Here is a 12,582-nt window from a genome sequence, read left to right on the forward strand (position 1 = left end):
CACAGAGTGAATATACAGGGGCCATCTTTGGTTTATGTAACAGGTGGATTATTAATAAATAAGCCAACAAATTTACCTTATACAATATATGGTAAGGTCAGTAAATATAGAACTGACTTAAATGGATTGTTTGAAATCAAGATTTATTTGTTGGTCTTGTTTCTCCAATCTGGATTGGTTAGTAGGACTTAATTGTTTTATTCTCTAAACATTTTATTATGTGCTCCATATATCCATCCCTCAGCTGCAATGGTTACCAACATTTTGCCAGTTCAGATATAGCTTGTTTTAACAAAAACACGCATCTGCTTGTAACTGTTGCCATTTCAGTGTTCATTCTCCCAAACATCTAACAATACATTCTAGTTCTTTTCAAAAATGGTGATAAATTTGCCTCTCCATAACTATTAAAATATCTGTTCCCTTCCTCTTTGAAGACTATCTCCGGTTTTCTAGTTTGTTGCTGAACTCTGTAATTCCTCATTTTGCTAGTATTCTTGGTATGATAGCTTCTGCATGCCTATTGAAGACCTTCTGATAATTTTCTTCTTCGCCTGGGGACTTAACCTTACCAGAGGCTACTTATAACTTGCTTCATTTTTGTTCATCCCCTTTGGGCTTTTTTTCTCTCTCAGTCATGTTACTATAACCTTTCCATTTTGAATTCATCCTTGATGGGAAAATGGAGATCAATGAGTTGTTAACTGCTTCTGTTTTCTTCTGGTCACCTGTGAAGGCTGAATTACTTCTTTCTACATGTTGATTAGACACCTTGGACTTTAAAAGCTTGTCGTTATTAGGCTTCAGACAGGAAGGAATGTGATCACATGAGATGTTCTTAAGTCAAGTTTTTGTTGACTGTGTAGTATAAGTAGCTGTATACCCACTTACAGGCTTCCATATAGGAGTGAAACAAGCATTTACATCAGAGTTCTCTGTTCTTGCTGGGTGATAGAATGTACTCTACTTGACCCAAGAATAGTGCAAAAAATCCAATTCCATTGGATTTAAAACAAAATAAGAACTTTGCTCTGAGGTAAAGTCATAAAGGAGAGTGAGATAGACAAAAGGGGCAATGGAGAGGGGATGGGACTAGGCAGTGAAAATCCTAATCCCAGGTCCCCTCTTCATCACGTGTGAGCTCCTTGACCTTTTTTTCACAAGTCTCAGATCTCTAATCTGTAAAAGGTTTATAACAGTTACAATTCTGTTCACTACCTCACCAGGTTAATGAAAGAATCAAATAAGACAGGTCTCTGCAATGCTAGAGAGTGTTAGTCACCATGATTAACCTGGGAAGTCCTTTTTTTCTGGGAAAACGATGGTGAGGAGCTCATTACCAAGGCAGTCTGTGCATGAAAGAGAAGGGTTGTGTGTGGGAAGGTCTGGTTCAGTTTGCTTTTCTTCTGTCCAGCAGATCACAGCAAAGTGTCGCTGAGACCATCATTTGTCTCTGTTGTGGGAGCAAGGGACGGGGAGTCATGCTTGCCTCAGAGTGTATATGAGACCCTGGCTTTTTACCTCTAAGTTAACAAGTGCAGCTTTTTAGATAAAAGCATCTGTGCTGGCAGGGCAGGTTGGATATTGAAAACTCTCTCTGTCCCTTCACAGAATCGTGAATTCTGGCCTTACATCAGCTTGTTGTCTGGCACTAGCCTCAGTGCTCAGCACAAACCAAAACCTCACGCACCTTTACCTACGGGACAACACACTTGGAGACAAGGGAATCAAGCTGCTCTGTGAGGGACTCATGCGCCCCAGTTGTAAGCTTCAGATATTGGAGTAAGTCCCTTGGCTTATGGTTTGGTTATATATGGGTGCTGAGGGTATTTGGGAAGATAAGAGTTAGATAATATGTTTCTTTGAAGTGATGATGTCTTTCAGGGATTCACCCATTAAAGGATAATAGGATAGAAAGGAGTCCACCTTCTATATGGTTGAAAAGGTAGACACTTGAGTTCATTTCACCACAATCTTTTCTGTCACAAAAGAGTGGAAACAGTATGGCACTTGTGTTTTAGAGAAATTGGGAGGTGAGGGTGGGTAAAATGCAGATTTTGAGAAAAATCAATTCCCAAACTGCTGTTCCTGATTTGATCCACACAATTCAATGGACTTGAAAAAAAATATGCCCATCTAAAAAGGAGAAAAAAATCCATCGACATATAAGGCTGTTGCAAGCAAGTCAATCAAGTGCTTTTTCTGTTGCTCTAAAGTTTGCAAGATAGGATCTGGGGACCTGGGGGAGAGTTAAGGGGATTTTTTCCTACAAATTTCCCTCCTTCTTGCAGGTTAGACAACTGCGACCTCACCTCACACTGCTGCTGGGATCTGTCCACACTTCTGACCTCCAACCAGAGCCTGAGGGAACTAAGTCTAGGCAATAATGACCTAGGAGATCTGGGTGTCATGATGCTCTGTGAAGTAATCAAACAGCAGACCTGCCTCCTGGAAAAGCTGCAGTAAGCGTGCTCTGGAATCAGATTTGTGCGGGTGGGGTTTAGAGTTCTAAGGAAAAATTGAGCAGTTACTAAAATCCAGGATGCCCGTGTCTTCATTTGCAGTCAGGATTAGGCTGATGTTGGGCCAATTAGGGCAGTATTTTTTTTTTTAAATAGAGTATGTGGGTCAGTTACTACATATTTAACTACATTTGGGCATGTATAATGTTCAAAGACCAGCTGGATGCGAAAGACTTTTCATCTATATTTTTCAAAGACTCACAAGTCCTAAGGAAAGTGGACAAATAGGATTATATGTATCTGCAAGGTGTTCTATTTTGTACAGTTCTCTGCATACAGGAGGTGTTGTCAGTTTTGTTTTTGGGGGTTTTCTAAATGGAAAAAAGAGTGCTTTATAAACATCAAGATCAGAAATTCCATAAAATTCAGATCCTCTTCAGTGTGTTTGGTGGTCATTTGCTCTGTTCAGTCATCCATGATCCATTACTTCCCTATTAAAAGCCTACTAGTTAGTCTCATGACATCTACCAGCCCAAGCAATCACTCCCTTCACTTACAACATTTTCTTCATTTTTGGAGTCACCATACTCTCATCTGAATTTTCTCCTACATCACTGTCTGTTCCTACTCTGTCTCCATTCTGGCTTCTCCTCATCATCCTGACCTTTAAATGCTGAATCAGAGGTTAGATCAATCTGGTATACTTGTGTGAACATAGTACAGCACATTTGTCACAGGAAAATCCAATGTTCTCATAACTAAGTGAAATGAAGGGACAAAAGGAAAGATGGCTCAGGATGAAGCTAGAGATGTTTCTGTACATAGGATCATTGATCCAGCCTACAGGACATTCTGGATTTCGGGGACAGATTCAAATAGACTGGGGATCCTGGGATGCACCCAGCCATAATAAAATTGTTAGAAACTATATACGAGAAATTATCTGATTTCTTTAACAGTTAAGTGGCAAGGAAATTTTTTAAAAAAGCGAATGAGGAAGTACTTATACCAAAGAAGACTTAAGAGGCCTAGCAGTCAGTGCAATGTATAGACTTCGTATGGCTCCTGATTAAATGAACATAATGTAAAAAATCGACAAGATGATTGAAGAAATTTAAATCCTGAATGAGCATATGATGATATTAAGGACTTAGTGTTAACTTTTTCAAGTCTGATAGTGGCATGTGGTTATATTTTAAAAAGTTTTCTTCAGGTAGTGTTATTTTAGTGAAATATTTAAGGATGCATGAAATGATGTCTTTAAAATAGTCCATTGGCAGGAGCAGTGGATGGAAGGATAGATGAAACATGACTGGCCGAGAACTGTTAATTGTTGAAGCTGGGTAATGGGCATATGGAAACTTATTATACTATTCTCTCACTCTTTTTTTACTTATATGTTTAAAATTTTTGAAAATTGAAGGTTAAAACTAATAAAAGCCAGATTTGACATGAAACCCAGAATTTTAGAGCTAACAGATATGTAGTGTTAAGGGGAGTGAAGTGTTAGTTTTTAAAGCCAAAATCCCTGATTTTGGTTATTTTGAAGAGTACAACCCAGAAGTTTCTATTTGTTTTTACAGGTTGCATGAAATGTATTTCAATCATGAGACAAAATGTGCATTAGAAACACTCAAAGAAGAAAAGCCCGAGTTGACCATTGTCTTTGAGCCTTCTTGGTAGTAATGGAAGCAGGGATGCCAGATGCCAATATTCTACTGCATTCATCATCCGGGTTCATACAAGGGAATCAGCACAACTTCATCCAAGTTCAAGACCACGGCTTTGTGAAGTTTCTGGTGGAATGTTGGAGAGCCAACTCTTGCTATGGTGCCCTTACCTAGGGAATTTGAACATCGTCGTCATCCCTGGGTTGAAGATGCCTGGGCAATAAAACAATTCAGATAATATATTGTTCTAATCACAGTGCCTCAGTCGGAGAATAGGTTTCCTTTGATGGCTTTCTGTGATTAACTCATTTGAGAAAGCACTTTTTCTGTCTTTCTTTTTCTGCTGTCTCTTTAACTTTCCTTTGCCTTAAATCTTTTCCTCTTCTTTATTCTGTTTACTTTAAAAAATATCATCACTCCTGCCATCTTTCTCTTAACTGACCATAATGTAGGATAACTATATATTGTGTTGCAAGTTTGTGGCAGCTACTTATTTATTTTTAATTTTGTAAAATTTTTATTTTGTAATATAAAATAATATATATTGTACTAGTTGGAAATTCAGAAAACTATAAAAACTTTGTTGTATTTATTGAATTAAATTGTATCCTTTTCTTAGTTCTAAAAGGGGATGACAGGAGTTTTTAAATTTATTTATCTAAATTACTAAAGATATATTACTTTATGCATTTAAAAAATATCTTTGCCAAATGATTCAATTGTGGTCCATAATTGTAAAAAATCGCCATACCCTAACTCTGTTGGTTCGAATTTAAGCTCTGGAAGGATAGGAAGATGGAAAAAATACAGGAGAAGGTTTTAAAGTAGTTGAAGCCGCAGTCATAAATGAAGTATTATGTAGAAAATGCATGTCACTTTTCATTGGTAAGAACTTATTTTGGATTTATCTCATCTCAGTAACAGTTCATCTAACACACTTCACGCAGTAGTAAATCATGAATAAATATTGGTCAATCATTTCATTATTTATAGGGCAATGCTTGCAGCATAGGAAATTGCTCAACATAGAAATATTACTTCCTCTGTAAAAACAAGACCATCTAAACCTCGGTCTGTTATTGAGCGTGTATGGTAAAAGAACTGTTGAGATAAGAAGTTTGTGCAAGAATGTAAATCAATCACACTACTGAACACATTACACTTTTTAGATATGCTGATTTTTTTCATAATAAGACTTTCTCAAGAAAGGAAACTGCAATTTACATTCTGGTACAATTTGTCTTGTCTAGGACCAAAACTTTTGATTAACAGTGATCTAGACATTGTTTTTTGTTTTTTTTTTATCACGGTGACATGAGCTATTGCAGACTGTCTTCCTGCTACAAACGTCTTGAAACGGAATCAAATATAATTAAAAACATACAGTTGGTCCTGCCACCCCAGGGCTGCATGCAGTCTCCTCCACAGATCCAGGTTTCTCACTATCCCTCTGGACAGTATCCTAACGCCAATCAGCAGTAGCGCCCTCTCTCTTACCTGGTGACCTACAGCCCCCAGCGTGGTCAGCAGCTGCCTCAGCCATCCCAGCAGGCTGGTTTACAGCTGGTGATGCCTAACCAGCAGCAGGTGACTTAACAAGGCATGGTTCGGGTCCAGCAGCCACAGGACCAAGGCCCAGTCAGCAACTAGAGGAGCAGCTTGGAGGGCCAGATGCAAGGCCTGGTGGTTCAGTACCCCACTGCCTTCTTACCAAGTCCCGGTGGGTAATGACTCTCAAAATGCGGCCCAGCCACCTTTCCAGCAACCCTTGCTGGTCCCTGCAAGCCAAAATGTATATTGGGCCTCCCGGCAGGGGGCGCATCTGCACTGTAGCATGATGCACGGAATGGTACGAGCTCTTCTGTGGGGTTTCTACAACCTCCTGGCTCTGAGCAGTACCAGAGTCCTCAGTTTCCCACGCCCTGCAGTCCACCACAGACGCCACCGCAGTGCTCAGGAGGATCACCCTCTGGACCAGGGGTGGCGGTCATGCAGCTGAATGTCCCCATTGGACCCCAAGTCCCCAGAACCCATCCATGGTCCAGGGGAGCCACTAAATATGACAGCATGGACCAGTAGGACCAGAAACCTGGAGACCTGTACAATCTTGACAGTAACCCCCAGGTCAACCCACAGATGAGCAGCAGCCCCGTCACATCCCCTACCCAGTCCCCAGCTCCCTCTCCTGTCACCAGCCTCAGCAGCATCTGCACAGGGACTCAGCCCTTTACCTGTCCTCACACAGATCTCCCAGCCTGGAGGTCCAGCACCAGGGTGATGGACAGTAATCCCTTTTGGGCCAGCCATTACAGTACATCTGCCCTCCCTTGTCCCATGGCCAGTCGACTTATACAGTGCACCAGGGACAGTGGGTTGAAGCATGGAAGCTGGGGCAAGAGTCAAGCATTCAAATCTGCTTCCACTGACCTGGGGACAGCAGATGTCCTGGGGTGGGTGCTGGACGTGACAGATCTCCCTGAGGGCATCACCTGCACTGAGGCAGACAGACTCTGCACTCAGCTCACCCTGTCTGGTGCAAGGTCCAGTGGCTCAAGATGCTCAGAGGCTGCCTGGCAGGGGTGGAGGGAACAATGGTGGGGCTGCTGAGAACGGCCACCATGCGGAACTCACTGCCTTGTACCCCATCGTGGCTATGTTCCCCAGCCCCCGGCTGCCCAAAATGTCTCCCTTCACCTCAACAACTCCGTGAGTTGCTTCAAATTTCAAATAACCAAAACGAACTATGACCTGAGGATCCTGGACTGAGCCAGGTCCCAGTAAGTGAAGGCGGGAAAAGGACTGGCACAGTAGGGGTGGGGTCAAGGTGAAGGACTGTCGAGGGATCCAGACAGACCATGACAGCAGTAGAAAATAGGGAGACAGACGCTAAACCAGAGCCTAAGACAGCAGGAATGAAGATGGAAACAAACACTCACGTGGCATTGGACTCCTCACTCCCCTGCCATCATCTCTTTTCTGACCCAGTTGGCTCCTCTCTGCTTCTCTCTCCTTCCCAACTTCTTCTATCATTTTTTACTTCTCCTCCCACCACAAAATTAATTTCCTTCATATTCTTTGGCCAGATAGAATTGGTAGGTTCTACACTCACCTATTCTATTTCCTTGCTGTCCAAGGCAAACTTATTTTTTTTTTGGTCTTTATGAATATATTTATATGAACAGAATAAAGAAAAATGAAATTGATTTTCCCTTCTCACTTCCTTCATCTTGTCTCCCCAAACCCCAGAGAGTTAAAACTTGGGTCCCCCCTCATCCACCAGAACACTTGAATACTGTTTGAAGTTTGTGCTGCAGTAAAAGACACAGTATTTAATTGCACATACAGATGTTTGCTGGGTGTATTTACTGTACATTTTATTTAATCTGCTTTTTTATTTGTTGGGGGGCTACTTGAGTGGAGGTTGGTTTTTTTTTTTTTTTTTTAACATGGGCAGGCACTGGGAATCAAACCCGGGTCTCTGGCATGGTAGGCGAGAACTCTGCCTGCTGAGCCACGTGGCCTGCCCTGGCTTTGGTTTTTGTTTTTTTCCTGGCTTTGTTTTTAAATATAAGAAAGATCTTCTGTCACTTTGAAAACAAAACAAAACAGAATAAAACATGTAGTTGAGCTAGAAAGACAGAAAGAGAAATCACTGGGTACTGGGAACTCATGAGGACTCTGAGTAATAGCTGAATAAAGACTCCACAATATCACTATTTATTTGGAAAAAATCCATGAGGTTTTACCTATAATTAAAACTAAAAGATGAGCAAAGTTGCTGGATTCAATATCAATATGCAAGAATCAATTGTATACAGTTGAATTCTTTTTAAACATCACAGTAAAGATTGGTTCAGGCAGCAAGCACCAATGCATGCTAAATCTAGAGAGGAATTTTAATGAGGAGCAAGACACTTGTGCGGTCTTAAAGTACCTCCGCAGATGGCCAATCAGTTGCAAAATAAAAAAAATAGTACTTTTTGGCACGCAGAAATTTGATACCACCTGACCATATAATAAAAAATGACATCAACAAAACCAAAAAAAGATGATAGAAAAACAAAGGACAGAAATGACATCAGTGGAACCAAATGAATATTTGCCTTCAGATGAGATAGTCTGAGAAGGAATCAGTATCACCCGTGTAGGATTCGGGTTTGCATATCCCAAATCTAATGATCAAGAAACATCATACAACCCCTAAATGAGGAAGTTCTGTTGAAAAAGGAAGGTGTACTGTATTCCTCAAGAACATCTATGTCAAAAAAGTTAATACATATATATATATATATATTCATTTCACATAAGAGCGGGATAAAATAGACATGACAACTTCCTCAGACTGCATCCTGTACTCAAAGCAAAAAGTGATATAAAAGCCATTCGAGGTCAGTTGACTAAATTAGACTATGGATGATAAATCAGATAAAATATTATACTAATACTAAATTCATTGAACTTGACTTTATATAGTTCTGAGAATAGTCTCTTAGGAAATAATCGCTGAAACATTTCAGAATGAAGGGTTACCATTTATGCAATTTACCCTTCAGTGTTTCAGAAGAAAACATTGTGTGTGTCTGTATATATGCAGAGACAGAGAGGGAGAGGGAACGCAGCTGATAGAGCAACTGGGACAAGATATTGACAAGGAGTAAATCTAATGGTGGGACAGAGGTGGGTTCTTTATATCATCCTTATTCTTGCAACTTTTCTGTACATATGAAAATATTTCCAAATGAAAAGTTAAAAAATTAAAACAATTAAACCATCTCTAAGCACCTGTGATTTAAAACATAACAAAATTCTACTAATCATACCTATAAATATTTTTTAAAATTGTGAAATAGAATGTACATATGAAAAAGCAATAAATTTCCAAGTACATTTTGACAAGTACTTATAGAACAGATTTTAAAGTTTGCTACAAGTTACATACAGTTCCACAATTTTTTGTTTTTTCTTCTAGCTGTTCCAGGACCCTGGGGACCAAAAGCAATGTCAACACAGTCATTCAGCAGTCATACTCTTTTGTTAAACCCTATCTTCTCTGTTATACTCTTCCTTTGTGTGTGTGTGTGTGTGTGTGTGTGTGTGTGTGTGTGTGTGTGTGTGAAAAACAATATATATACAAAAAAGCAATAAATTTCCAAGTACATTTTGACAAGTACTTATAGAACAGATTTTAAAGTTTGCTACAAGTTACATACAGTTCCACAATTTTTTGTTTTTTCTTCTAGCTGTTCCAGGACCCTGGGGACCAAAAGCAATGTCAACACAGTCATTCAGCAGTCATACTCTTTTGTTAAACCCTATCTTCTCTGTTATACTCTTCCTTTGTGTGTGTGTGTGTGTGTGTGTGTGTGTGAAAAACAATATATATACAAAAAAGCAATAAATTTCCAAGTACATTTTGACAAGTACTTATAGAACAGATTTTAAAGTTTGCTACAAGTTACATACAGTTCCACAATTTTTTGTTTTTTCTTCTAGCTGTTCCAGGACCCTGGGGACCAAAAGCAATGTCAACACAGTCATTCAGCAGTCATACTCTTTTGTTAAACCCTATCTTCTCTGTTATACTCTTCCTTTGTGTGTGTGTGTGTGTGTGTGTGTGTGTGAAAAACAATATATATACAAAAAAGCAATAAATTTCCAAGTACATTTTGACAAGTACTTATAGAACAGATTTTAAAGTTTGCTACAAGTTACATACAGTTCCACAATTTTTTGTTTTTTCTTCTAGCTGTTCCAGGACCCTGGGGACCAAAAGCAATGTCAACACAGTCATTCAGCAGTCATACTCTTTTGTTAAACCCTATCTTCTCTGTTATACTCTTCCTTTGTGTGTGTGTGTGTGTGTGTGTGTGTGTGAAAAACAATATATATACAAAAAAGCAATAAATTTCCAAGTACATTTTGACAAGTACTTATAGAACAGATTTTAAAGTTTGCTACAAGTTACATACAGTTCCACAATTTTTTGTTTTTTCTTCTAGCTGTTCCAGGACCCTGGGGACCAAAAGCAATGTCAACACAGTCATTCAGCAGTCATACTCTTTTGTTAAACCCTATCTTCTCTGTTATACTCTTCCTGTGTGTGTGTGTGTGTGTGTGTGTGTGTGTGTGAAAAACAATATATATACAAAAAAGCAATAAATTTCAAAGTACATCTCAGCAATTCATTGTAGATTATTTTAGTGCACAATTCAAGAGTTTTAGGAATAAAATAATATCATGGCAAAAATCCTTTGGAATATTTCTAAATAATTCAGTATGATTTATCTTGCCAGGGCTTTTGCATCCTAATTTTTCATGTTGAGAATGTGTATTAGGTAGAAAAAGAGAAGACTCTGAGGATTGAATTTCTCTTTCTTATCTACATACTTTCTCTTGGAATAGTCTATCCTCATTGCAACACAGCCTTGTGTCTCCATTAGTTCAGAGAAGAAAGAAATTCAGAGGGAGAGAAGAGAGAGAAAGGCAGACAGACAGACAGACATATAGACACACACAGAGAGAATATGTTTAGCTTTTATTCTTCAGATGAATTTTTTTCAAATATTTTAGTTATTATATCATCTTAGTGTGAAAATACTGAGGGGGCAATATTTTCATTTTTTTAACAAACTGCCTTCGGTAGTATTAACAAGAATGTAAATTTTGTATTAGTATTATTTCCTGTGGTATTTTTTTCCCACATCACATATGAAGGTCCTATTTTTTCTGTTTATTATTTTATTTTATTATTTTTTATTTTTAAATATTTTTATTATAAATAATGAATCAACATACCAATATTCTTGATATAAAATAATTCTTGACATACAAACATTCTTGACATGGTTACAATCAGTGGCTCACAATGTCATCACATAGTTGTGTATTCATCACTGTGATCATTTTTTGAACATTTGCATCTTTTCAGAAAAAGAAATAAGAAAGAAAAAACTCATGCATGTCATACCCCTTACCACTCCTTTACATTGACCACTAGTATTTCAATCTACTCAAATTATTTATAACCTTTGTTCCCCCCATTATTTGTTTATTTTTAATCCATGTTTCATGCTCATCTCTCCAGTCATAGATAAAAGGAGCATCAGACACAAGGTTTCCACAATCACACAATCACATTGCAAAAGCTATATCATTATACAATCATCCTCAAGAAACATGGCTACTGGAGCACAGCTCTATAGTTTCAGACACTTCCCTTCAGCCACTCTAATACACCATAAACTAACAAGGGGATATCTATATAACGTATAAGAATAGCCTCCAGGATAATCTCTCAACTCTGTTTGAAATCTCTCAGCCACCGACACTTTATTTTGTCTCATTTCTCTCTTCCCCTTTATGGTCAAGAAGGTTTTTCTCAATCCCTTGATGCTGAGTCTCAGCTCATTCTAGGATTTCTGTCTCCCATTGCCAGAGAGGTTTACAGCCCTGGGAGTCATGTCCCACATAGATGGGGGAAGGCAGTGAGTTTGCTTGTCGTGTTGGCTGAGAGAGAGGCCACATCTGAGCAAGAAAAGGGGTTCTCCGGGGGTGACTCTTAGGCCTAATTCAAGTAAGCTTAGTGAAGGTCCTGTTTTTTATTTACCCTGACTCTGAATTCACCCCAATACAATTTTGAATAGCTCCTTTTTATTACTCCTTGAATCTAAAACAAAAAAAACCATATTAGTCTTAATTCTGAAAAGTGAATTCAGCATTTAAGCTTCCTATTTGAAATAAAAGGAATATAATGTAAATGTAGCATTTTACTATACAGGTTTGATTCAGGGAGACCAATTCAAGGATGTAACTTAGAACATATATAAATGTAGGTTTAAAAGCGTAGAAGTAAGCTTTGTAGTGGAAGAATTCTGAGGGGCTTGATAGCAGACACCAAGACTGCTTTGAGGGGACTGTGGACAACGACGGTGCTTCCGAGGCGGCCTCAGACAGGATCCTAAACAAGCTACTGCCAGCCGGAGGCAAGGCGGTCCTCGCTCACTAAAGCGCTTCTACTGGGAGCTCCTCGCACACGGAGGGAGCAGCTGGCGGCCTGGGAGCTCCTCGCACACGGAGGGGGCAGGTGGCGGCCTGGGAGCTCCTCGCACACGGAGGGAGCAGCTGGCGGCCTGGGAGCTCCTCGCACACGGAGGGGGCAGGTGGCGGCCTGGGAGCTCCTCGCACACGGAGGGAGCAGCTGACGGCCTGGGAGCTCCTCGCATACGGAGGGAGCAGCTGGCGGTGGCCTGGGGGTGGGGAGGGGCGGGGGTGGGGAGGGCGCGGCCCGCGTGGGCTCCCGAGGGGCGTGGGCGCAGGCAGGGTGGGGGCGAGACTAGGGAAGGTTCCCTCGCCGTCCTCAGCGGCTCCAACGCGCTCAACGAGTTTGGACCACGTAGCCGGGTCCCGCATCGAGGCGGTTTCGAGCCAGGGGTGCGACCGCGTGAGGACTT

At 40.1% G+C, this 12,582-nt stretch overlaps 1 protein-coding gene and 1 pseudogene across 3 annotated transcripts in view; both read left to right on the plus strand.

Moving 5' to 3' along the window:
• The window catches only part of NLRP3 (NLR family pyrin domain containing 3), a 34,216-nt gene extending 29,044 nt beyond the window's left edge, over positions 1 to 5,172 (plus strand). For 2 of the 3 annotated variants that reach the window (XM_077137888.1, XM_077137889.1), the window contains 3 exons: positions 1,612 to 1,782; positions 2,292 to 2,462; positions 4,046 to 5,171. In XM_077137888.1, the coding sequence (XP_076994003.1) occupies positions 1,612 to 1,782; positions 2,292 to 2,462; positions 4,046 to 4,145 (442 nt within the window). In that variant the 3' untranslated portion in view covers positions 4,146 to 5,171. Of the gene's footprint in view, positions 1 to 1,611; positions 1,783 to 2,291; positions 2,463 to 4,045 lie in introns of all 3 variants that reach the window. The other variant, XM_077137890.1, reaches the window with a different exon arrangement.
• A 161-nt stretch (positions 5,173 to 5,333) lies between these two features.
• LOC143664227 (R3H domain-containing protein 2 pseudogene) lies at positions 5,334 to 7,013 on the plus strand (annotated as a pseudogene).
• Positions 7,014 to 12,582: the final 5,569 nt, after the last annotated feature.

This window comes from Tamandua tetradactyla, chromosome 20 (genome assembly GCF_023851605.1).
Source record: "Tamandua tetradactyla isolate mTamTet1 chromosome 20, mTamTet1.pri, whole genome shotgun sequence".
In the NCBI taxonomy this organism is placed as follows: Eukaryota; Metazoa; Chordata; class Mammalia; order Pilosa; family Myrmecophagidae; genus Tamandua; species Tamandua tetradactyla.